The 24,300-nt window shown below is 34.7% G+C and overlaps 1 protein-coding gene across 2 annotated transcripts in view; it reads left to right on the forward strand.

The window, feature by feature from the left end:
* The window catches only part of FAF1 (Fas associated factor 1), a 402,722-nt gene that overhangs the window by 35,987 nt on the left and 342,435 nt on the right, over positions 1-24,300 (forward strand). For both annotated transcript variants that reach the window (XM_051999721.1, XM_051999722.1), the window contains exon 2: positions 16,709-16,777. In XM_051999721.1, the coding sequence (XP_051855681.1) occupies positions 16,709-16,777 (69 nt within the window). The remainder of the gene's footprint in view (positions 1-16,708; positions 16,778-24,300) is intronic.

Consider the following 24,300-nt stretch of genomic DNA (forward strand, 5'->3'; position numbering starts at 1 on the left):
TCCCCAAAACCCAGTGCGGGTTTTGCTACCACTTTGGTCTAGGACGTTAACCCCTCCCCACCTTTGTTTCACAGACCTCTCCTTCCAACCTCCTAAATTGTCTAGGAAAATGTCTCATCCTCACCTTTTGTGGGCTGTGCCACGCCAGAAATCTGATGTTTGGGAGGGAGAGATTTGGGCTTGAATGCTTTTTACTCTGCCATCTTGGCCATAATTAGTATTTTCTGAAGATAAAAAAGAAAAACAGATTGTCACAATTGATCAGTGCAGTGTAACCTGTGAACTTCCCACTTCTGTGAAGAAGTAGCTTAGGAGTGTCTTCTCATAGTTCTCATTTGATTAATTTTTATATTTTTGCTTCATTCCCTTTTGATTTTTTTGTATGTGTGTGCTTGTTCTTTCCAGTCACATCGTCATAGTAATTTTGTCTGTTGGTTCTGTGGTTCTGTTTACTTCACTCTGCATAAATTCATGTAGATCTTTCCATGCCTCTCTGTATTCATCTCATTCATTATTTCTTATACCTTAGTAATATTCTATAACACTCCCATACTACAATTTGTTTGACTATTCCCAATTGATGGGTATCTATTTTGTTTTAATCTTTGCTGCTATAAATATTTTGGTGTATTTAGGGGACTTTATTCCTTTCAGAGGCTTTCTTGGGTAAAAGCCTCATAATGGAATCTCTGGTTCAGAGGGTATAGGCATTTTAGTGATTTATTTGCATAATTCTAATATGTATAAAATGCTTTCCAAAATGGTTCTACCATCTATAGCCCTGTGAGGTTATTGATGCTCTTAATGTAAGATTTTTTTCCTGTGAGGAATGAGTCAGCATATTATTGAGATAGCTTGTTTCACTCTTGATATTCTAATTATAAATCAAGTCAAGTCAGTAAGTTTTAATTAAGAGCTTACCACATACCAGATGCTGTACTAAATACAAAAAGTAAAGAAATGTAAATATAAGCAAGAAGAAACAGTTCTTGCTCTTAAGGAGATTTCATTCTGATGGGGAAAAGGCAATACATAACAGGGAGCTGAAAAGTGATGAGAGGGGAGGCCATAAAAATGAATAAAAAGGAAAGAAAGAAAGAAGGGGGAAGAAAAAAGTGAAGTTGTAGCTAAATGGAAGGATCGATCACAAATGTACCTTTGGAAAATAAATAAAAGTATTGGCTGGGTTGATTTCTTTCTTTTTTTTTTTTTTTTGGTCCCACTGAAGGCAACCAGAAATATCATTTCATGGTCAATTGATCATTTTTTATGAAAAATACAAAATAAATATTTGCATGGAAATTATGAAAATAATTTCTGATTCTGTGACAACATCTATTGCAGAGGATTAGAGAAATTATAAAAACTTGGTAAGACACTCTCTAGAATTAAATCATTATATATTAAAATATAATGTTTTATGAAAATCTTGAAATAGATGAAGATTATCATTTTGGAAATCATAGATCAGGAATAGGGAATGAGAGAAACCAAAGCCTATATATAATGGGTACTTATTTGAAACAGAATTGATGAGTATCAGACCTGGTGAGCACCAAGTAATATTACAAAATGAAATTGATTATATTTTAACAGATAGGAAAAGGCATATTGTTAGTATGGAAGTCCTTACTGAATCAACTTTCTGTTCAGTCAGCCTCCCAGCTATTAATAAAGTAACAATAAAAAGTAATAAAAATCTGGAAAGATGAGAAAAGATATTTCATGCAATTGACAGAAATCACCCCCATTTTGAATAGGGATTCACAAAAATTTATTAACAAGGAGGGGTGATGAATTGAAAACTATATATAGAAAAAGCTATAATTTTATTTTAAGTTAATATAAATCAATTATTATTAAAATAATTTATTACGAAGCATTTGCTTCAGTGAAGCCATTTTGAAGGCTTTCTTCCAACAAGGTGTTTTCTATCCGTAGGTCAAAATTATTCAAGATTTCTTGCATGATATGATAACAGAATGAAACTTGTTTAACTGTTGGATCATAAACATCAGGCCAGGCATAAAGCAGGGAGAAGTATGCTTGCCACTGGGATGGAGAGTTCAAGTTGAAGAGGTATTGCCTATGGTTGATGGGATATTTCAGATACATTTTTTTTGCAGATGGTATTATGGTATTTCATTGTGTTCTAGAACATTGCAGACCTTCCTGGAAAGTAACCTTAAGAAAGGATCTACCCATCATTCATTAAAAATATACATGGAGGAAGAAGGTCTGTTCCTGAAACCCTATTATATATGGTTAAATGGACTAAGCCCCTCAAACAGAATTTGAAAATGGTCAGGGCTGATAGATGAGGCAAGGATTACCCAATGATTAGGTGCTTATGGCTATTTTCCTCATGTTGGGTAATTGAGAGGTCAATTAAAGGATGAAGAAGACTTTCCATATTATTAGGCTGTCAGCCATGCTGAACTTGGTCACTTACTCATCAGGGAAAAAGAATGAAGGTCCTCTACTTAACTTTCTGTGGTTAAGCAAGTGAACTTATAACCCATAATTTAAGTTCCTGCAGGGGTCCTCACACTTTTTAAATAGGGGTCCATTTCACTGTCCCTCAGACTGTTGGAGGGCCAGACTATAGTAAAAACAAAAACTTTGTTTTGTGGGCCTTTAAATAAAGAAACTTCATAGCCCTGAGTGAGGGGGATAAATGTCCTTAGCTGCTGCATCTGGCCCACGGCCATAGTTTGAGGACCCTAGAAAGAATTCTATCTAACCTTAATTAATTCTCCCCAAATAAAACATATGTAAAATATGTTCTAACATTAGTTCACTAAACTGAATAAATTTATATTAACGGACAAATATAACAAATAGCCATTCCCCCTAAACTAAATGATACTGTTTGGAATAAAATAGGGGTTAATTTAAACATCTGGCATATCCCCCAATTAGCATATTAAGGACTTTTAGTTCTGGTGTTACCATTTGACTAGAGGAAGAGTGTGAGCTGGATTGCCTTCAGGAAATTGCAGATTTCTGAATATCTTCCAGAAATAAAGGTCCATGTTTTAATACTACCAGGATTCCACAGTGTGCATTGAGAGGCAATATCTAGCAAGAGAGAGGGGGCAGTGTCTAGAACAAGGCATAATTGTTCTTATTTGCTTTGCCCTTGTTGTGATCAAGCCCCTTCACCATGTGTTCAGCTATAAATGCCATAGTTTTAGAAAGATACTGGAATGCTTCTGAATTGAATATACTCAAAAGTATCCAGAAGAAACAACCTGGGTGATGAAAGGCCTTTAAAAGGTTCATGCCCTAAGAGTATTGTTTGAAGGATTGAATGTATTTTGCTTTGTGAAGGAAAAACTGAGTAGACACATGATTATACTCTTTAGGCATTCAGGGACCTTTTTGGGAAAGTGGGATTTTGGATTGTCCTGAAGGAATGAGCTAATTGAAATGGATAGAAATTTTAGGGAAGCAGATTTAGAGCCAATGGAAGGAAAAGCTTCCTGATTCCCAAATAGGTAAAGTTATTATTCTAAAGTGGAATGGGCTGCTCAGACAAGAAGTTTTTCTTTCTGATTGGTGGTCTTCCAGTAAAGGCCATGTGATCCCTTGCTGGGAGTTTCCTTAGGAACATTCTTGTCCAAGTATGAATGCTGTACTACATGCTGACTTTGAATCTTGAAGACAAATTTAAATAATGTTTGATCAATCTTGCCTGTTGTATAATATATTTTAGCTGGGTTTCTGTTAAAAGATTTCAGAATAATTAAAGGTTTGGCTTTTTTTAGGTATCTGAAAATTTCTCAGTTTATCCTCTATTTCTGTAGGTGTAGAACTATTGCAATATAATACTTTATTGTGTGAAATGATGTTTCACTTTTCTCTTCAATTTTTAGCCTCTTAAGATTTAGCTGCCAATTTTTATCACTTTTTTTTTTTTTTGAAGAGAAATAAAGGATAAATTTCACCTAGGTAGTTTTTGGGGAACCTGGACCAAAATACCAGCCTTACCAATCATGAAAGGATATTATTATGGAGGATTGAGTTGGACCTTGAGTTTCAGCAGTGGTCTAGCAACCCTGTCCCTTTCCATATACTTTCTTATGCTGCATTCTGTGGTAACTTCAAAGGGAAATGTGAGTACATGTGGAAGAAGGACAGCTCTTTCTGGCTCAGCTATTTCCTCTGTTGGTAAAGGGTGTTCTTTGCACAATATCAAGGGTTTTCAAGGGTAGATTGTTTTGTTATAGGTGTTGGTGGTGTTCTGTTATTTACATATTTGTATTCTTTAGTTTGAATGTCTTCACAGAAGGGATCTTTTATGGTTTTCTTCTTGCTTCTGTTGAAAGATCTTTCAGTGCAAGCAAGATCTATTAGAATAAAATTTTTTTCAAATTCGGACTCAGACATTTAATACTTCGTAACTGTGTGACTCTGGGCAAGTCCCTTAACCCCAATTGCCTCAGCAAAAAAAAAAAAAGAATAAAATTTGCTTAAGTGTGGAGGAGGCTAGTCGTGCACTGGCTTTTAGTGGCATTGAGTTTTGGGCCTGGAAGTAGAAAGACCTGAATTCAACTCAGATTGAAATTGAATTCAGGTTCAAATGCAGTCTCCCACACTTATTAACTGGGCAACTTTAATGGGGCTGGGAGGAAGCATTTTTTGCTGGTAGAATATTAATGAAGTAAAGGTTTGAGTCAAGGAGATTAAAAAAAGACACTGTCTATTGAATTGGAATTCTGTTTATTTTATGTAAGAATGGCTCTGTGGAGCGTGTGGATGTGTGTCATCAAGATTTGAATAGTTAGTACTATTATAGTAGTAATTGGAGTTGTAGTAGCAAATTATTTCCCAAACTAAAGCTGAATAAGAAACTGACTAGTATTTCTTAATAAGAAACAACTGAATATTTCATTTGAGGGGGAGATGCCTACTGGACTCTGCTACTTTTTGGAATCAGAAGGATTCATGTTAGAGTCTACTTAAATGATTAAAATATAGCTGTGTTGAATCATAGTGGACTTTTAGACAGAGAATAGAGTTTATAACTGTATTTCTAGGTTTCACCTTTAGATATGATTTAAAAAAAAAAAAGAGGCCGAAACAACCCTCTCCCTCCAATAGATAATATCAGGAGGTGGTATGTTGCCATATAAAATAGTGAAGTATAAGAGTTGATTTGTTTTCCTTTCTCAGGTACATGTTGCCAACAGGTACACTTGTATAGATTTTTTTTTTTTGTATAGATTTTTAATAAAAGGATTTGTAATGATTAAGAAAAATTAGAGTGGATAAAGGGTGTTACTTAAAAATTCTTTAAAATGATGATTAAAAAAATTTTTTTTTAAATAGCTTTTTATTTACAAATTATATGCATGGGTAATTTTACAGCATTGACAATTGCCAAACCTTTTGTTCCAATTTTTCCCCTCCTTCCCCCCACCTCCTCCCCTAAATGGCAGGATGACCAGTAGATGTTAAATATATTAAAGTATAAGTTAAATACACAGTAAGTATACATGACCAAACTGCTATTTTGCTGTATAAAAAGAATCGGACTCTGAAATAGTGTACAATTAACCTGTGAAGGAAATCCAAAATGCAGGCAGGCAAAAATAGAGGGATTGGGAATTCAATGTAATGGTTCTTAATCATCTCCCAGAGTTCTTTCGCTGGATGTAGCTGGTTTAGTTCATTACTGCTCCATTGGAACTGATTTGGTTCATCTCATTGCTGAAGATGGCCAGGTCCATCAGAATTGATCCTCATATAGTATTGTTGTTGAAGTATATATAATGATCTCCTGGCCCTGCTCATTTCACTCAGCATCAGTTCGTGTAAGTCTCTCCAGGCCTTTCTGAAAATGATGATTTAAAATTGTAATAAATAATGATTCTGTGTTTCATGTTTACTTTTGAATTTGGAATTATCTTTTGAATTTGGAATGTTTAGGAGGTTTTGAGTTAGGATAATCCTAATATTTGTAAAGGCTTTTAAAATTCTGAATTAAAATGTTAACATCTACTGGTCATCCTGCCATCTAGGGGAGGAGGTAGGGGGAAGGAGGGGAAAAATTGGAACAGAAGATTTGGCAATTGTCAATGCTGTAAAATTACCCATGCATATAACTTGTAAATAAAAAGCTATTTTAAAAAAAATAAAATTCTGAATTAAGTCAGTGGTACTGCAGGCTTGACTGGAGCCAGTATACATTTTTATGGTTTCTAATCAGCTAACAAGCATGTGTGGCACACATGCTGGATACAAAGTCTTCTTTTTCCATAGACATTATGGATTGACGTGAATGCTATACTTCTATTAATGTCACCTGAAACTGTAATAGTTTTCTTTTGGTAATAATTTCTCTTTGACAACATTCACAAGAGCTGTAATCAGGTTAACTATAACCATCATTTAATATTTAAGCGTAATTAAAATTCTGTTTGTATCTGGGAAAAGAATTAATGCATATACTTTATTGCAAATAGCTGTTTCACTATCCCTGAGCAGGTTGTAACCAATGATAAAGGATTTTTTTTCCTCCTCTTTTCCTCACAGATTTCTCCAAAGTTTTTAGTTCACTTCATGGTACAACTTCAATTTTTATTTGGGATTACTTGTTATTTTTACAATGACTTTTTGCAGCTACATTAAGAAATGCTTAATTATGACTAAAAGGCACTGTTGTATCTTGAGAGACAATATTGCATAAGATGGAGTCCAACAACAATTCAAGTCATCGAGTATTTATTACCTGCCTGCTGTATACTAAGCACTAAGGATTTAAACAAACACACAGAAAAATTCCTCATCTCAAGGAACGAAACCACTTAAAGGACAGGGGGAATAATTTTGTACAAATAAGATACAGGTTAAACTGGAGACAATCAGTAGCAGAATGGTACCAGCATTAAAAGAATCAGGAAGGGCTTTTTGTAGAAGGTGGAATGAGATTTGAAGGAAGCCAGAAGCCAGAAGGCAGGAACATTCTTTCTCCTATCTCTGACTTTGCATAGACTGTCCTTCGTGCTTATAATATCTTCTTTCTTCCTCTGTACTCTTAGAATCCCAGCTTCCTTCCAGGCTTGCTCAAGAGTGCCACCTCCTACAGGAGGACTATTCTGATCTCCTCAGGTTCTAGTGCCTTTCCATTGAATTGGAATTCTATTTATTTTATGTGAGAATGGCTCCATGTTACATTGTTGATATTTTCTAAGTGACTGTAGAATGAATGAAATTAGGTAATGCGTATATAATGGGGGGGACAGACAGACACACACACACACACATACACACAGAGACAGGGAGGAGGCGGAAAGAGGGAGACAGAGAGACAGAGATAGAGACAGACACAGAGACACAAACAGAGAGAAAGTGTGTATAACAAGGAGAACTGAGTGGTATCTTGGGATTTGTACTTTAGAGAAGATTGCAGCTTTGAGAGCTATTTGGGACTCGTGATTTTTGAGCCCACAAGGTAGACTTGAATCAAGCTCAAGAGCCATACATTCTGCAAGAGAAGGGAGACTTTATTCTGAAGTAGGAAGAATGATATAGCTGTAACACTGGGAAATAAGCAAAAAGAAAAAAACTAAAGCTGAGTTGTGGTAGAGAAAAGAGAGACTGAGCACGGCCATTGCTCCTAGCAAACCAGAAGATTAGCCCTGAAGTTACTGATTGAACTCACCTCTTCAAGAAATCAAGATGATTCAAGAAAAGGTCTATTCTTCCTCTAACTTTCCTTGCCCATTAACAGACACTGTCAAAGATTAATTCTCTACTTGACATTTTCAGTAACTTAACTTTTTGCCTCAATAATAAAGAAGGGAGACCTTAGCTAGAAAGGAATACAAGTTCAAATTAGAAAAGACAGACTTCTTCCTAAATGCTATGAATAGTGATTTGGCCTAGTGACTTAACCATGTCAGCAGCAATAGTAGAAAGAAGACCATAAGTTGTTTCAGATAAGGTAAAATGTAGAAAATCCAGGTTTGGATTATTTTTGACTGTGGTTAAAATCTTATTTCTGTAATCCTTGACCTCCCTTGCCCCCCTCCAATTTGTTTCTTTCTGTATAAAACCAGATGAGATGATATGTAAGAACCCTTTTGGCTCAAAACCCTGTGATTCTATGGTGCCATTGGAGTATTTTTGTTAGATGTTGATAGAGCTCTGTGCAAACAGTGGTGAAGTCAACAATCTATTCAAAGCAGTTAGCTTGTGTCTAAGAGTCAAAAGCAATTTTTTTGTTTTTACATGATCATAGGTCTTGCTCTCAAGAAACTAATTGGCGATTGTATTGAGAAGTCTCACTTTAAGTGAAATCCATCATTATTGGTAAATTTTATTAAAAACTTAGCAAATTATGCAATAGTAAAAACTTTTTTGGAATTAGTGTGACTACTTAATGAGTCTCCTGATTGCATAAGCCCCACCCTGGGACTCTGGAAGCTGTTGAGCAATTGAAACAATCTTGGAAAGCCACTTGATGCTTGAAAGCCAGAGGATGCTTATGGGCCTCTTCTCTTACCCAGAACATGCATTTATAAAATTGAAATAAGGCCTATGTTGTTGACTGTAGCTGTTGGTTTTAATGATATTTTTCAGGGAAAGCTGTTAAATCAGGAAAAAAAAAAACATTTGAATTGAAATAATTAAGCTTTTATAGTCTCTCCTGTCCTCCAAACCCCCTCCTCCATTTTTGAAAACAGGCTCTTAAGGTCCCTTTCTCTTTTGATGGCTTCTATTGCTTCCATTCCCCTGTATAGAAACAGTAAATAGTAGCATTCTAATTATTTCAAACAGGATTGTTATTTCAGGGGGAAGTAAGTAGCAGAATTAAAGAAACAAGATAGAGTTTATTTTCATACATATGTTATTAATAAAAAACAGGGACTGAGAAATGTAATATGCATTCAGAAGGATTTTTTCACATTTTTCCATCCATTGATGTTTCAAGTTTTTAAATAATTCAACATGATTACACTGAGAGCCAATTTTGAAGATCCAGAACCATAGAGGGAAAGTGATTTCAGCAAGTTGTGGATGACTTTAAAAGCCAAATGAAGAAATTTCTTCTTAATCCTGGATTTGATAGGGAATCATTGGAGTTAATTAAGTAAGAGCATGATAAGGTCAGTTCTGGGTGCACTAGAGTGAGGAGACACTGAGGCAGGGAAACCCAGGCTATTGCAGCAGTCTAGTCTGATTCATGCAGCCCTGCCTCAGAGTTGTGTAAGTATAAGAGGAGAGAAAGGGATGGATATCAGAGATGTTACCAAGAAGTCTGCTGAGATTTCCAGCTCAAGATACCTAATGGACACTTGGAGAGATGTAAACACAGCTGAGAGTAAACAGAGGCTGAGAGTAAGCAGAGTAGAGCTAGAAAAATTGATCTGAGAATTGTCTGCAGAGTCAATTAGTAAATATTCAGCACCTACTATGTGCCAGGCAGTATGGTAAGCACTGGGATACAAAGCAAGACAAAAGACAGCCCCTTCTCTCAAGTTGCTCACATTCTAATATATACAGATAGAAGTATACAAATAAATTATATACAAGAAACAGATTTGGAAGAGATTCCTGTAGGAGAGGGGATTTTAGTTGCAAAATTAACAAGTAGAAATGAGGAGGGAGAACATTATAGACATAGGGGAGAGCCAGTGAAAATGCTTCATTCTGGAGAAGGAATGTCTTTTTCAAGGAGCTATAAGGAAGCCATTGTCACCAGTTTAGAGGGAGTCTTCAAAGGGCAGGGAAGTGTGCTAAGTTTAAAGGGTTTTGAAAGCCAAACAGGATTGATCACAAAGGTGATAAAGTATACCGCTGGAGTTTATCATGTAGAAGGATGAGGTGATCAGACCTGTGCTTTAGAAAAATCCCTTTGGCATCTGAGTGAAGGATGAACTAAGAAGGGAGAGACTTGTGGCAGGCAGCCTGGGCATGAGGAAGGAGTGCCAGTATCAGCGGAAAGAAAGGAGAGGCAAAATTGACAATTCTTGGCAGCTGATTGGTTAGTGGGAGAGGGGAGCAGTGAGAGACAGGGATCGAGCAGGTCTGGGAGACTGGGAGGATAGTTGTTTTCTTGACAGTGATGAAGAGGATTAGAGGTTTGGAAGAAAAAAAATAATTTCACTTTTTTACATGTTGAACTTAAGATGTCTATAGGACATCAAGTTCAAGATGTCTAATGAACTTTGGAGATGGGAGAATAGAAGGCAACAGAGAGAGCTACATAAGTAGAGTTGAGAATCTTTAGCAAAGTGATGATAATACAGTCAATAGGAATTGATGATATCATGAAATAGTATAGATGGAGAAGAAAAGAATCATTCCCATGGTTATTGAGGTATGGATTTGTATAAGAATATCCAGCAAAAGAAACTAAAGGAGTAGTCAGTCAGGAGAAGGTAGTGTTGAAAAACCTGTTGAGAAGAGAGTATCAGAAAAAAAGAGTGATTGAAGTGTCAGAGGCTGCAGAGAGGTTGAGGACAATGAGAGCTGAGAAAAGGCCATTGAATTTGGCAGCTAAGAAAGATCATTGATAAATTTGAGGAGAATGATTTTGATGGAATGATGAGGATCAGAAGCTGAATTGTAATTGATTCTCAATAACTTTGTATATTTTGTAGTTCTTTCAAATGGGTTTTCTGTTTTTATTTCTTTCAGATTTTGTTAAATATAAATGCTATTAATTTTTGTGTATTTGTTTTCTAATCTGCTATTTAACTGAAGTTATTAATTATCTCAGTTATTTACCTACAGTCTTTTATAAGACACTAGCGAATAGGAACAGTTTGGTTTTTTCTGTTTATTCCTTATGCCTTTCATTTCTTTTACATCTCCTTACATTATATCCTTAAAAAATTAACAACAGTAGAAAAAGACATGACTAGTGAATGAGATGTGGTACTAAAAATTTAAGAACTCCACAAATAAATGCAAAATGAATCCCAAAGAGGAATATTTAAAATCAGATGAGACATGACTTGGAAAACAAAAAGGTTAGAACTGAAAAAAAAAAAAGTTAATAAATCTGATACACCTTTTGCCAGTAACTTTAAAAGGAAGAGGAATGGTATGAATTAACAAGGAAATCAGGAGGACCTGAGCTCAAATTCACCCTCATACACTTGACACTTATTAGCTTTGTGATCCTGGGCAAGTTTTCTATCCAAAGTCTTCTGGGATTGCCTTGGAATACTAAATCACCAGAAGAACCAAGTCTTTCCTAGTTGATCGACACACATTCTTTCTGTTATTGTACTGCAATATATTTCTGGTTCTGCTTGTTTGACTCAGCATCAGTTTGTGTAAATCTGTTCAGGCCTTTCTAAAACTATCTTCTTCAACCTTTTTTTTTTTTACAGAACAGTAATATTCTGTTATCTACATATACCACAATTTGTTCAGTTCCTCAGTTGATGGGCATCTATTTATTTTCCATTTCTTTGCTACCACAAAAAGAGCTGCTACAAACATTTTTGCTTATGTGGGTTCTTTTCCCTCTTTTATGATTTCCTTGGTTTACAGACCCAGCAATGGCACTGCTGGATCAAAAGGTATGCACAGTTTAATAGCCTTTTGGGCATAGGTCCAGATTGCTCTCCAGAATGGTTAGATCATTTCACAGTTCCACCAACAATGCATTAGTGTCCCAGTTTTCTCACATCCCCTCCAACATTTGTCATTATTTTTCCTGTCATTTTAGTCAATCTGAGAGAATGAGGTGGTACTTCAGAATTGTTTTAATTTGCATTTCTCTAATCAATAGCGATTTAGAGCGTTTTTTTTTATATGACCATAGATGGCTTTAATTTCATCATCTGAAAATTGTTCATAACCTATGACCATTTATCAATTGGGGAAAAACTTGTATTCTTATAATTTTGACATAGTTTTTTATATATTTTAGAAATGAGACTTTTATCAAAAATATTGGCTGCAAAAATTTTTCCTCAGTTTTGTGCTTCCTTTTTCAATCTTGTTTCTGTTGGTTTTGTTTGTGCAAATACTTTTAAAATTTAATGTAATTGAAAAGTTGTCCATTTTGCCTTTCATAATGTTCTCAAATTCTTCATTGGTTATAAATCCCACCCTTTTCCAAAGAGCTGATAGTTAAATTATCCCTTGCTCTCCTAATTTGCTTATGCTATCAGCTTTTATGCCCAAATCATCTACCTATTTTGACCTTATTTTGGTATGGGAAGAATGCAATCTTCAAAACAAACTGATTACTATCAGTTGCTCCTGGGTAGGTTGAGCTAATATAATAATAATAAAAAAAAATATAATAAAAAATCTGCCTAAATTGATCTACTTTTTCAGTGTCATAACAATCAAACTGCTACAAAATTATTTTATAGAACTAGAAAAAATAATAACACAATTCATCTGGAAGAGCAAAAGATCAAGGGAATTAATGGAAAAAAAAAATACAAAGGATGGTGACTTAGCGATACCAGATCTAAAAACATAAAACAGCAATCATCAGAACCATTTTGGTACTGGCTAAGAAATAAGAGTGGTAAATCAGTGGAATAGATTAGATACACATGACACAATAATCAAGGACTATGGTAATTTGGTATTTGATAAGCTTCGGTTTCTGGGATAAGAACTCACTATTTGACAAAAATTTCTGGGAAAACTGGAAAATAGTATGTTAGAAACTCCTCATAGACATACCTCTTATACCCCATACCAAAATAATATCAAAATGGGTATGTGATTTGGGCACAAAGAATGATACCATAAGCATAGTAGAAGAGTAAGGGATAATTTACCTATCAGATTTTTGGAGAAGGAGGGAATTTATGATAACTAGAGAATATTATGAAAGGCAAAAGTTTTGGACAATTTTGATTACATTAAATTAAAAATCTTTAAAAATAATTTTACATAGTTAACCAAAACAAATTCCTATATTGATCATGTCCAGAAATATGTCTTACTTTGATGATGGATTCTGAATTTTTCTATCAGGAAGCAGATAGCATTTTTCATCATGGATCTTCTGAAATTGTGATTTGCCATTATGATGTAATTATCCTTCAAATCCTTCAAAGGTGTTTGACTTTATAATGTTGTTATTGTGTTAATTATTTTCCTGGTTTGCATCTATTCATACCAGTTTTCTCAAGTTTTTCTGAAATGATCTCCTTCATCATTTCTTACATCAAATAGTATTTCATCAGATTTATATACAATTAATTTATTCTGCCATCATCCAAATGATATGTACACTTTTTAGTTTCCAGTTCTTTGTACTACATGAAAGAATTGTGAATATTTTTATATATAAATAGATCCTTTTACCCTTTGATTATTTTGGGATGTAGACTCACTATTACTAACTCAAAAAATATGTATGTACAATTTAGTATCATTTTCTAATAGTTTCCTATTGTTTCTAGAATGAATGGACCAATTGACAGCTCCATCATCAATGAATTGATGTACTTGCTTTCTCACAACCTCTCTAACATTTGTCATGTTCTTTTTTTTTTTTTAAAGTCATCTTTGCTAGTCTGATGAAATCTCAATTACTTATATTTTAATTTCTGTATTTATTAGTCATTTGGAGCATTTTTATATGACTTTAGATGACTTCAGTTTTTCTCTGAAAATTGTTTAGTTTTATCCTTTGACTACTTATTAATTGGGGAATGGCTCTTAAAAATTTAAGGTTGTTTTCCTATACACATTATAAATGAGATTTTTGTTGGAAGTGTCACTGTAGTACTTCTGAAGGTAGTCAGGAGAAAAAATGATTTTGAGTAAAATCATTCAAATTCCTGCTTTTGTAGCTGTGGTAACTGTGGGGTAATGGAAAGAAGACTGGACCTTGTCAGGGAATCTGGGTGGCCACAGCTTTTCCATTATCTTAACATTATTTTCATATATCATATATGACTTAGTGGTCACTACTCCAAAGAAGCAGAGAGTTTGGAACACAATATTTCGTAAGGTAAAAGAGATTAGCTTGTAGCCAGAATACCTTATTCAGCAAAAGTGAATATAAAGCTACAGGAGAAATAATGGATATTTAATGACATAAAGGGTTTCCAAGCATTTCTGTCAAAGACCAGAGTTGTGGAAGAACTTTGAAGTATAAACAGGCATTAAGAGAAATATAAAAAGATTAATGTGAACTACAATGATAAAGGACTAAATGAAGATAAATGGCTTACATTCAGATATTGAGAAATCATACATGTGAATCCTCTGAATTATAACATCAGTAGTAATAGAGGGAGTTCAACTGGATATGGTTTAGAGAGTGGTTTTGTTATGTTTTGATGATTAGAAGAAAATAATAGAAAGTTAGAGGAAGAAGAATACATTAGGAGGTGAGAGAATAGAGAAGAAGGTTAGGAATAATCATCTCATAATCAGAATATGCCAAATGGATTTCCATGTTAGGGGTTGTTGCTGGCATTCAAACTTCACTCAACTGAATTAAAGAAGGAAGGGGGTGTGTGTGTGTGTGTGTGTGTGTGTGTGTGTGTGCGCGCGCGCATGTACGTACATACAGACATACATAATCATGTAGTAGTGAAATAGGGAGAGAAAAGGGAATGAGGGAAAATTGGAGGAAGGGCAGGTTCCTTAAAACAAACTTTTAAGGATATACAAAAATATTAACTTTTTGAGGTGGCAAAAATCTTGGAGATGTTTATAAATTTGACAGTCAGTGAACAAGTTATATATACAGGGGATGGAATAATATTATCAAGGAAATGCCCGACCATGATTCTGGGACTCTGATGAAACAAAGTACCTACTCCTGATAAAAAGATGAAAGACTCAGATTGCAGAGTGGACATGGCCAGTGTGGAAATTTGTTTTGATTGACCATATGTGTTTGTAAAGGTATTTGTTTTTTCCATGTTCTCTACTGGGGAGTATGATGGAACAGTGAGAAGGTAGATTTTGGCTGGCTGACTAACTTGAAACATTTCAAATGAATTACTAAGAATTTAATCCTTCCTTTCTTAGCCCTAAAGTGAGTTATAATTTCTCAGATTGGGTATAGATCATGTTTTAACACTGACAGATTAAAGATGAAAAGTTCCTGAGGTGCTGAGTGAAATGAGCAGGACCAGGAGATCATTCTATACTTCAACAACAATACCATATGATGATCAATTCTGATGGATCTGCCATCTTCAGCAGTGAGATGAACCAAATCAGTTCCAATGGAGCAGTAATGAATTCAACCAGCTACATCCAGAGAAAGAACTCTGGGAGATAACTATGAACCACTACATAGAATTCCCATTCCCTATATTTTTGTCTGCCTGCATTTTTGATTTCCTTTACAGGCTAATTGTACACTATTTCAGAGTCCGATTCTTTTTGTACAGCAAAATAACGGTTTGGACATGTATACTTATTTTGCATTTAATTTATACTTTAACATATTTAACATGTATTGATCATTCTGCCATCTAGGGGAGGGGGTGAGGGGAAAAATTGGAACAAAAGGTTTGGCAGTTGTCAATGGCATAAAATTACCCACGCATATAATTTGTAAATAAAAAGCTATTAATAAAAAAAGAAAAGAAAAGTTCCTGAGGCTATATAGTGGCAGGTTCATGCCCCCTGGCACTCAGGAAATTCACAGACCCTTCGGACAAATCTGTTCTCAGAGGCCTTGAGCACAGTTTCCCCCTAGAAAGTATAGCTAGAAATCTCTGCGATCCTTGCCATCTGTGTCCTCTGAACTCACACGTGGCTCAGGGACTACCAGGCTGGGACTTGGGCAAGCCACCCAACCTCCTCAGGATCTTGTTTTTTGTGCCTTAAAACAGGGATAATTAGAACTAAGCTTTTTAAGAATATTGGGATAATTGAAATGGGCCTTTTGAAAAATGCTTTGCAAATATTAGAATGCTATGTAAATAATATTATTAAAATGAGAGAAGATATTGAAAAATTATTTTATTATTAAGAGCCTGTATATTGAGAGAAAGTTGACCTTGCTATGAAAAGATTAAATATGATGAATTGGGGCCCATTAAATTTTTACCTTTTCTATAAATACTCTTTTAAAAACATGTCTTCAGTTATTGAATAATAGATTAACAATGTATTTTTGTGTATTTGTTTATATACTTGAGATAGTGTGGTGTAGTGAAAAGAACCCTAGACTTCAGGAGGCTGGATCTCATGGTTCCCTTCTTCTTTGGCCTCATAGATGACCTTCCTTTATCTGAGAGGTCTCAAGTTGTCCTCCACAAAGAGAACGAGATACTAGAATGTCTCCATCTCAGATTTACTAACAGCAGCAGCAACACGAGCTAGCATATTTTATTGTTTTGTTTCATATTTATATATATTGTTTTAAGATATACAAAATACTTCAAATATTTCATTTGATCCTCACTACAATCCTGGGAAACTATGCTATTATTATCCTTATTTCATGGATAAGAAAACCAAAGCACAGAGGTAAAATGACTTGTCCAGGTTCATGCAACTAATAAATTTCTGAATCTGAATTTGAATTCATTATTCTGACTCCAAATCTAGCACTGGAATCAGCAAGTCACCTACCTACTTGCCTACATCCTGTACAGATTTTGTTCTTTAAATTACCTAAACAGATCCGGTCACTTAGATTTATTGGACGTGGTTAGGATTGGTTTTCTCATTGTTTTGCTTTAAAAGTTAATTTGTTGTTTCATCTCCATTTAAATATTCTTGTTTATTTCATTTTCAGGCTTGTACTGGCATCGAAAACATTGATGAAGCCATTACGTTGCTTGAACAGAATAACTGGGACTTGGTGGTAAGTGCTTCTATTGTTTGCAGAATGTCTTGGCAACACTTAGATGATAGGATCTTCTGACAGTCCCTCATATTTCCGATTCACATGGAGATGTGTGATGGCCTAGTAGACTGTAAATTTAAGGAATTTAAAAAGCCTATCTGACACTTTTTAGAGATTTGGCTTCCTCAATAGAGATGTTATGTATCTTGGATTTATCCAGAAGCATATCCGTGTGATTTTAGCCCGTGGCTAAGCCAAGTGTGTAAATCACAAGTTTTTATGAATGTCTGATTTTTAGTCTTTGATCCCTCAGATTAAGCACTAGAGGGATACAGGGCTTTATTCTTGTCAGTTGCATATCTGTTACTGTATTGAATTATGGAGTCACCATCCTAATCTAGGTAAGCTGTACTGTATGGTTCTCAAGAACATAAAGAAAGACTTCATTAGAAGGGATCAAATCCTGTAATGGAGATTTAAAAATTCACATAAAGCATAGTCATCGTTTTTGAAGGCCTCACTGAAATGTAGAATAAACGTTCTCTACTTTCTTTATACTTTCTTGCTCTAAAGCAGACCACTGAATCATGTGTCCTCATGGACATCAATTTTTGTGAATGAAAGCCAAGGCTTATTTGTTAATTTTCTTGAGTATAGTATTCTTACAAAGATAAAATAGTCTTTCCGGCTAAACTTTTTGATACATCTTTTTTAATGTATCTGCTTTTTCAAGGCTATTTACTTAACACCTATATTTCTGAAAGCCTTTATCCATTCTTACAGCATACACCTATCTTGGTCATGTGCACATAGACAAATGTGCACACACTTATGCATGTGAGAACACACACACACACACATTCATGAACAACCTTCCTCATTAATCTAAAAAAACATGTGCCTGCCTGGTGTAGGTCTCCCCAAACCTGAGTTCTAACCCTATCTATACTCTTTGTAGACTTAGTGTCATCAGGAAAATTTCTTCTTCCTGTACTTCATTTTCTCCATCTAACAATGAAGTGTGATTTTGTTTTTTTTTCCCCCACTAACTTCCTTCTAATCACACTATTTTGAAATATATTCTTTTCTTTTGTCTTTCATAGTTTTTTGGAGAGAATAAGAATAAGAGAAGATTTAGGAAAATTCTGCTTAATTGGCTAACTTACTTGCCACAAGAAAAGTTATTGATAGAAAAAGAAATCATCTCAACTTTCCATATATATATGTATATATTTTAAAATAAAACCAGGTTATGGCAATGAAGGTCATAGAGTCAGCATTTAGAGCTGGATGAGACTTTAGAAATAAATTAGTCTACTCTCTCTGTATTTGACTCAAATATTTGCCTTTATTGGTCATGTTCAAAAACATATTTCTCATTCTTCATCTTAGTTCCTTTAATTGTTTACAAATGACCATTGTCTCTTGATTTGTAGCTCTGATGGATGTGAAAGATCATCTATTCTACGTCCCTAGTCCAATAAATGGGGAAAATGCGACCTGGGGATGTGGGATGACTTACCCAAAAGTATTGTTGTCATGCAGTCATCTCAGTTATATTCTACTCTCTGTGACCCTCATTTGGATTTCTTGAGCAAAGATATGAGAGGTGCTGACCATTTCCCTCTCCAGCTTATTTCACAGTTGAGGAAACTGAGGAAAACAGGCTGAAGTGACTTCTGAAGTCAGATTTGAACTCATGAATTGAGTCTTCCTGACTCCTGGCCGTACTATTCACTATGCCACCTAGCTGCCCCCAAAGTTATTCAAGTGGTAAAAGGTCTAGCCAGGATTATAATTCAGCTCCTCTGATTCTAGATCTAATTGCTTTCCACTGCATCATCCTGCTGCTTTTTTTTTTTTTTGTCCCTTATTATTAGGTGTTTATAGACTGAAGAACTAGAATCTCTCCTACTTGTAATCAGAGAACCCTGGCAGGGACTGGAAAAGCTGCCAAGTTCAATCCAGACTTTAGTAGGAATCCTTCCTCTACCATCTGACAAAAAAAGAAATTTATCCTTCTTTAGTTTGTGAATGGGAACTCCCTCCTTACTGAGGCAGCCCACACTACTTTGGGAAATGGATGTATCAAGCCTACATTTCCCTAGATGGAACATCCATCTGTTGGTCCTAATTCTGGCACTTGGATCCAAGGATGACTCTAGTCCCTTTTGCATATGACAGATTTTCAAAGTCTTAAAGTTCTGTATATTATTAAATTATAATCATGTGAGAAAACCAGGAATTCAATGGCAGAACTATGATATACTTTACTTTGAAATGAGGATCACTCCTTTTCCTTAAGCTTCACCTCTTGCAAATTCTAACATCTTGTCCCCTTGGGTCTTTTATTAAGCCATTCACTCTGCTTTCCTTCACTTCTCTTCTCTGTTCCCAGTTTTGACCCTATAGTTAAACAATTCTTTTCTATGTTGGCTTTTGCCTTAAAATCCCTCACTGAGTTTTCCCGTCACCACTTAAAATCCCAGTCTGAAATTATTCCCACCAATGCATGGCATAAGGTCCCAGCTAAAATCCCAGCATGTGAAGAAAGTTTGTCCTCATAATTCTAGTGCCTTCTTGTTGTTAATTATCTCCAATTTATTCTGTGTAAAGCTTTTTTGTATATGCTTGTTTGTCTCCCCCATTAGAGTAGGAGCTGGAACAATCATTTGCTTATTGATTAATTGAAGTTGGATTACAAATGAAATCAAAATTGTCATTGGAATATACCATAGACCATTTATATGATTATGCAGAAAAAATCCAACATACTAAAAAGTGGACATGTGCCTGTTTCCCTCCACCTGGGTAAAGAAGAGAAAGAAATGGGTCTTTTCATACTTTTGGGGGGAGTTAAGTCTGATCATTATAATTATTCATTATGCTTTAATGATTTTTTTCAGTTATATTTTTTGTTTTATCATTTTCATCACTTTTTACAGTACAGTAATATTGTTACATTCATGTAGCATACTTATTTTTAGATGTTTCCCACTCATTGGGTATCTTGTTTATACTTATTTGCTGCCCCCCAGAAGGTGCTAAGTCTTTTGGTATATATGGTGGCCTGTATTTTTTGGTTACAAGCCTTTTGGGTGACAGTAGCTTTCTTGCTGTTCCTCACTTAAGATGCTCCATATCCCAATTTAAGGCACCTTTTTTCTCATCGTCTCTCCTTCCCAGAATGTTCCCATCTTCTTTCAAATCCCAGCTAAAATCCCAGCATGTGAAGAAAGTTTGTCCTCATAATTCTAGTGCCTTCTCGTTGTTAATTATCTCCAATTTATTCTGTGTAAAGCTTTTTTGTATATGCTTGTTTGTCTCCCCCATTAGAGTAGGAGCTGGAACAATCATTTGCCTTTCTTTGTATTCCCAGCATATAATATAGTGCTTTGAACATTATAGAAGGGCTTAGTGTTTACTAACAGAATGATTTATTTTTAAATTTTAAAAAATATTTAAATCAGCAAAAATCCACCCCGCCTTTTGAAAAAGAAAGGAAAATAAAATGTTTGTTAAAAACATGTATGATCAAGGTAACTAAGTGATGCAGTAGATAAAATACCACTATGTAGTCAGGAGGACCTGAGTTCAAATCTGGCCTCAGATACTTGACCCTTACTAGCTGTGTCATTGTGGGCAAGTCACTTAACCCCAATTGCTAAATAATAATAGTAATAATAATGGTCAATTTTTTAAAAAGATAGATTGGAAAAAATACAAAAACATATGCAATATGTAAGGTATGTGACATCTGTGGACTGCTCAAATTTACAAGCTGAAGTTTGGGTTGTGTCATCTTATATCTTTCCATTCAAGACCATCTTGATCTTTATAATTTTGTTATGTTTATTTTTCATTTTTTGTTGTGTAATTCTTTCTATTTATATTGTTGTAGCTACTATGTATAGTATGTTCTTGTCTCTTTTATTTAACTACATCATTTCTTCTAGATTTTTCTATATAATTGTCACATTTCTTATAAAATGTCTTATTCATGTGTCACAATTTGTTGAATTTTCCCGGTTAATGGGCATCTACTTTGTTTCCAACTCTAAGTTATCGAAAATGTGCTATTATAAATATTTTGGCATATTTAAGAACTTTTCTCTTATGTGTGACTTCCACAGAGTAAGAGTTCAGTAATAGAAATTTTGGTTCATAGGATACAAGCAATTTAGTTGCTTCATTTACACAATTCCAAATTGCTTTCCAATATGACTATATCATTTCAAAATCCCATTAACAATCTGTTAGTATGCCTATCCTACAGCCCCTCCAATATTGACTATTGCCATTTGTTGTTGTTTTTGCTAGTTTCTCTTTTAGTTATTTGGAGCACTTTTTTCATATGTTGTACTTCTTTTGAGGACTGTTTATATTCTTTGATTAGTTATCTCTGGGAAATGGTTACACACACACACACACACACACACACACACACACACACACAGAGTTTATGTAGCTTGGGTACCAAATCCTTATCAGAGAAATTTGATATATTTTTCTCCCCTCATTTGACTATTTTTCTTTTTATCCTAGATGCATTAATATTGTTTTTGAAGAATGTTTTCAGGTTCAAATAATTAAAAGTTTTTAGTTTTATCTTTTGTAATTCCTTTCATTTTTTGTTTGGGGTTCATTCATTAATTTCTACTTTTATTGCATTGTTCTCTGTAGGGAATGTGTTAACTATTTCTGTAAATTGCAGTATTTCTTTGTGCTTGTACTTGTTTCTCTGTTGTCACTTTTGTTGTGGTGGTCCATGCCTGTGGCATTTATTCATTCCTGTTGGAGTTCCGTTGTTTGGGATATTTGAGAAACAAATACTTTCTTCAGTTCTGATTTTCTTTCTAAAAATGTTTAAAACTCATCTTTATTATTTAATGTACATCTTTTTTTCCTGTATGTTTAAGTTCATATTTTCAGGTGGGGTAACCCTGCGGTGCATCCTGGATTCTTTTGCTCTTCAAAATATATTATTCCATTCCCTTCTACATTTTTCTAGTGGTTATAGTATAGTCTTGTGCTATTTCAATGTCCTTTCCTTTGTGTTTGAAAGTCATTCAATCTCTCTTGGCAGTTGGGATTAAGTGATTTGACCACGGTCTTACAGTTAGGAAATGTTAACTGTCTGAGGCTGCTTTTGAACTCAGGTCCTCCAATTCCAGGGCTGATGCTTTATCCATTGTACCATCTAACTGACCCTTGAAAGTCTTTCTCTTGATTGCTTACAGAGCTTATTTTTCTGAATTAAAGTGTTAAGTTAACCACTATGTATCCTGGAGTTTTTGGCTTTGGGTTTTTTCCCAAAGGTGATTTGTGAATTTTTTAAACTGAAATTTCATTTTCTGTATTTAGAAACTCTGGGCAGTTCTCTTATTTCCTTCATTAACATATTAAAGGATTTTTTGTTTTGTTTTGTTTTTTGTTTGTTCTATTATATTCTTTAAGGACACGTGTAATCCTTAGATTGTCTTTAGATACCCTGTCTTTGCAATTTGTATGTTCTTTTTTTTTTTTTTTTTTTTTTTAAACATAATGAGTATATTTTCTTTTAATGTTAATTTTTTTTTCTTCTTTTCTGGATTGTTCTTCACTTCTGTTTATTTGAATTCTCAGTCTATTGTTCCTCCTTTTGTTCCTTTGGTCAATCAGACTTCAAATTTTTTATTTTCTACTCTGCCCATTATTTTTCATTGTACAGGTCAAAAATTCTATTCCTAGCTTTCATTTCTCTTTTAAACCACTTAGGAATAACCTGTTGTGGTTCCATGTTCTCCTTACATTCTATATGGTCCTCTGCCTTATTAAATGTTGGATCATTTTCCTTTGTTTTCCTTTATTCTTAGATTCCTTTAGCTTGATCATATTTCCTTTTGATATTGTTTTCCCTGTTGATTTATCTTTTTTTGTTCTAGGTTTTTATCTTGAAGTCTGATAATTTTAGATTCCTTTGACCTCTTTCCCCTTATTTTTTCTATAATTCACTTCCTGATTCCCTTCCATTTCTCCTATATGATTATTCTCATTTTTGCTTGGGAATATTGTTCTTGTATGTAAACTTATGTCCTTTGCTTTTTGGAATATCATATTTTAAATTCTTTGCTCCATTATAATGGTGGCTGCCAAGTTGTGTGAGATTCTTTGGCACTTGAATCCTTTCTCTGTCTGCTTACTTAACTTAGTTTTTAACATTTGTTATTGCCTTTTGGACAGTTAATTTGTATTTGGTCCATTCCAGTTTTTAGGGATTTTGTTATTTGGGAAAGGTTTTGTACCTTTTGTACCAAGTCAGTAATTCTCTTTCCAATTATTTCATAGCTCTCACTTCTTTTCCATCCCCTTTCCCCTTTCTAGCACTTTTATTTCGTAGATCAAAATATTTTAAATTACAAAAACAACATCCTTGTTTTTTTTTTCCCCCCCCAGGTATTCTAGATGAATTTGTGCCTAGGCTATATATACTTCCTTTGAAGCTTTGCTTGGATGATTTAGAGTCATTCTTTTGTGAAGTTATGTTTTTAGCATTTCTTTCATCATAATAGTTTTTTATGGTGGGATTTTTTTTTTTTTTTTGCTCATTTGTTCTTTTTTCTAATCCACTTTCTGATTTTGGGCTTTTTAAGGGCTTGTCTCTATACTTTCTTGAAGTGTATTGAGTGTTGGATTATTCCAGGATCTCAAGATTCAGCTCAGTCTGGGGACTTTGAAATAAGCAGAACCAAGAGAACATTCTACACAGCAACAAGAAGATTATACGATAATCAACTGATCAATAATCAATGAACTTGGCTCTTTTCAACAATGAAGTGATTTAGGCCAATTCCAATAGATTTGTGATGGAGAGAGCCATCTGCATCCAGGCCTGTTATGGGGACTGAATGTGGATCACATCATAGTTTCAATACTCTCAAAGTAGTCTAATTCACAACAAAGTCTGATTGCTGCTCTTCAAGGTCTGTGGGTTTGTATATGATTAATAGGCTTATGGACTTGTTCTGTTTGGGCTTAAAGTAGACTACTATTGGGTTCAGTCATTCTTAGCCATTTGAAAGCTATGCTAGTTAAGGGTGACTGAACTAAAGTCCCTTTTGATCTGATATTCCTGCTCTGAGTTATTTGTGCTTCAGACTAGACTGGAGGTCCTGGGTCATAGAAATAATGCTTGCTTCTGGAATTGCATCTCTCTTGGTATACAGCCTGGTCTGCTTTCTCCTTGCCCTTGAATGCTTCTCTTGCTTAGGTGCAGGAGCTATCACCTGTTTCTTCGAGTTTGTGTCTAAAAACTGGCCAGTGAGTGACAAAAATATCATTTGGCACCCATTTCTCTTTAGTAAACAAATTTAAGCCCTTTTTTTTGCTGAATCAGGGAGTCTTCTTGTAGGACACAGCCTTTCCCTATGCTGATCCAGGCCCCAGTTTGTGAAAATCTCTGTTGTCTGTCTCCCTATGCTGATGTGGGCTGAAAAAATGACTTATTGTAGCTTTTTCTTGGATTTCCTGATCAGACTTTATCTAACATCTAAATTCATTTG

Source organism: Antechinus flavipes, chromosome 4 (assembly GCF_016432865.1).
Source record: "Antechinus flavipes isolate AdamAnt ecotype Samford, QLD, Australia chromosome 4, AdamAnt_v2, whole genome shotgun sequence".
NCBI classification, from domain to species: Eukaryota; Metazoa; Chordata; class Mammalia; order Dasyuromorphia; family Dasyuridae; genus Antechinus; species Antechinus flavipes.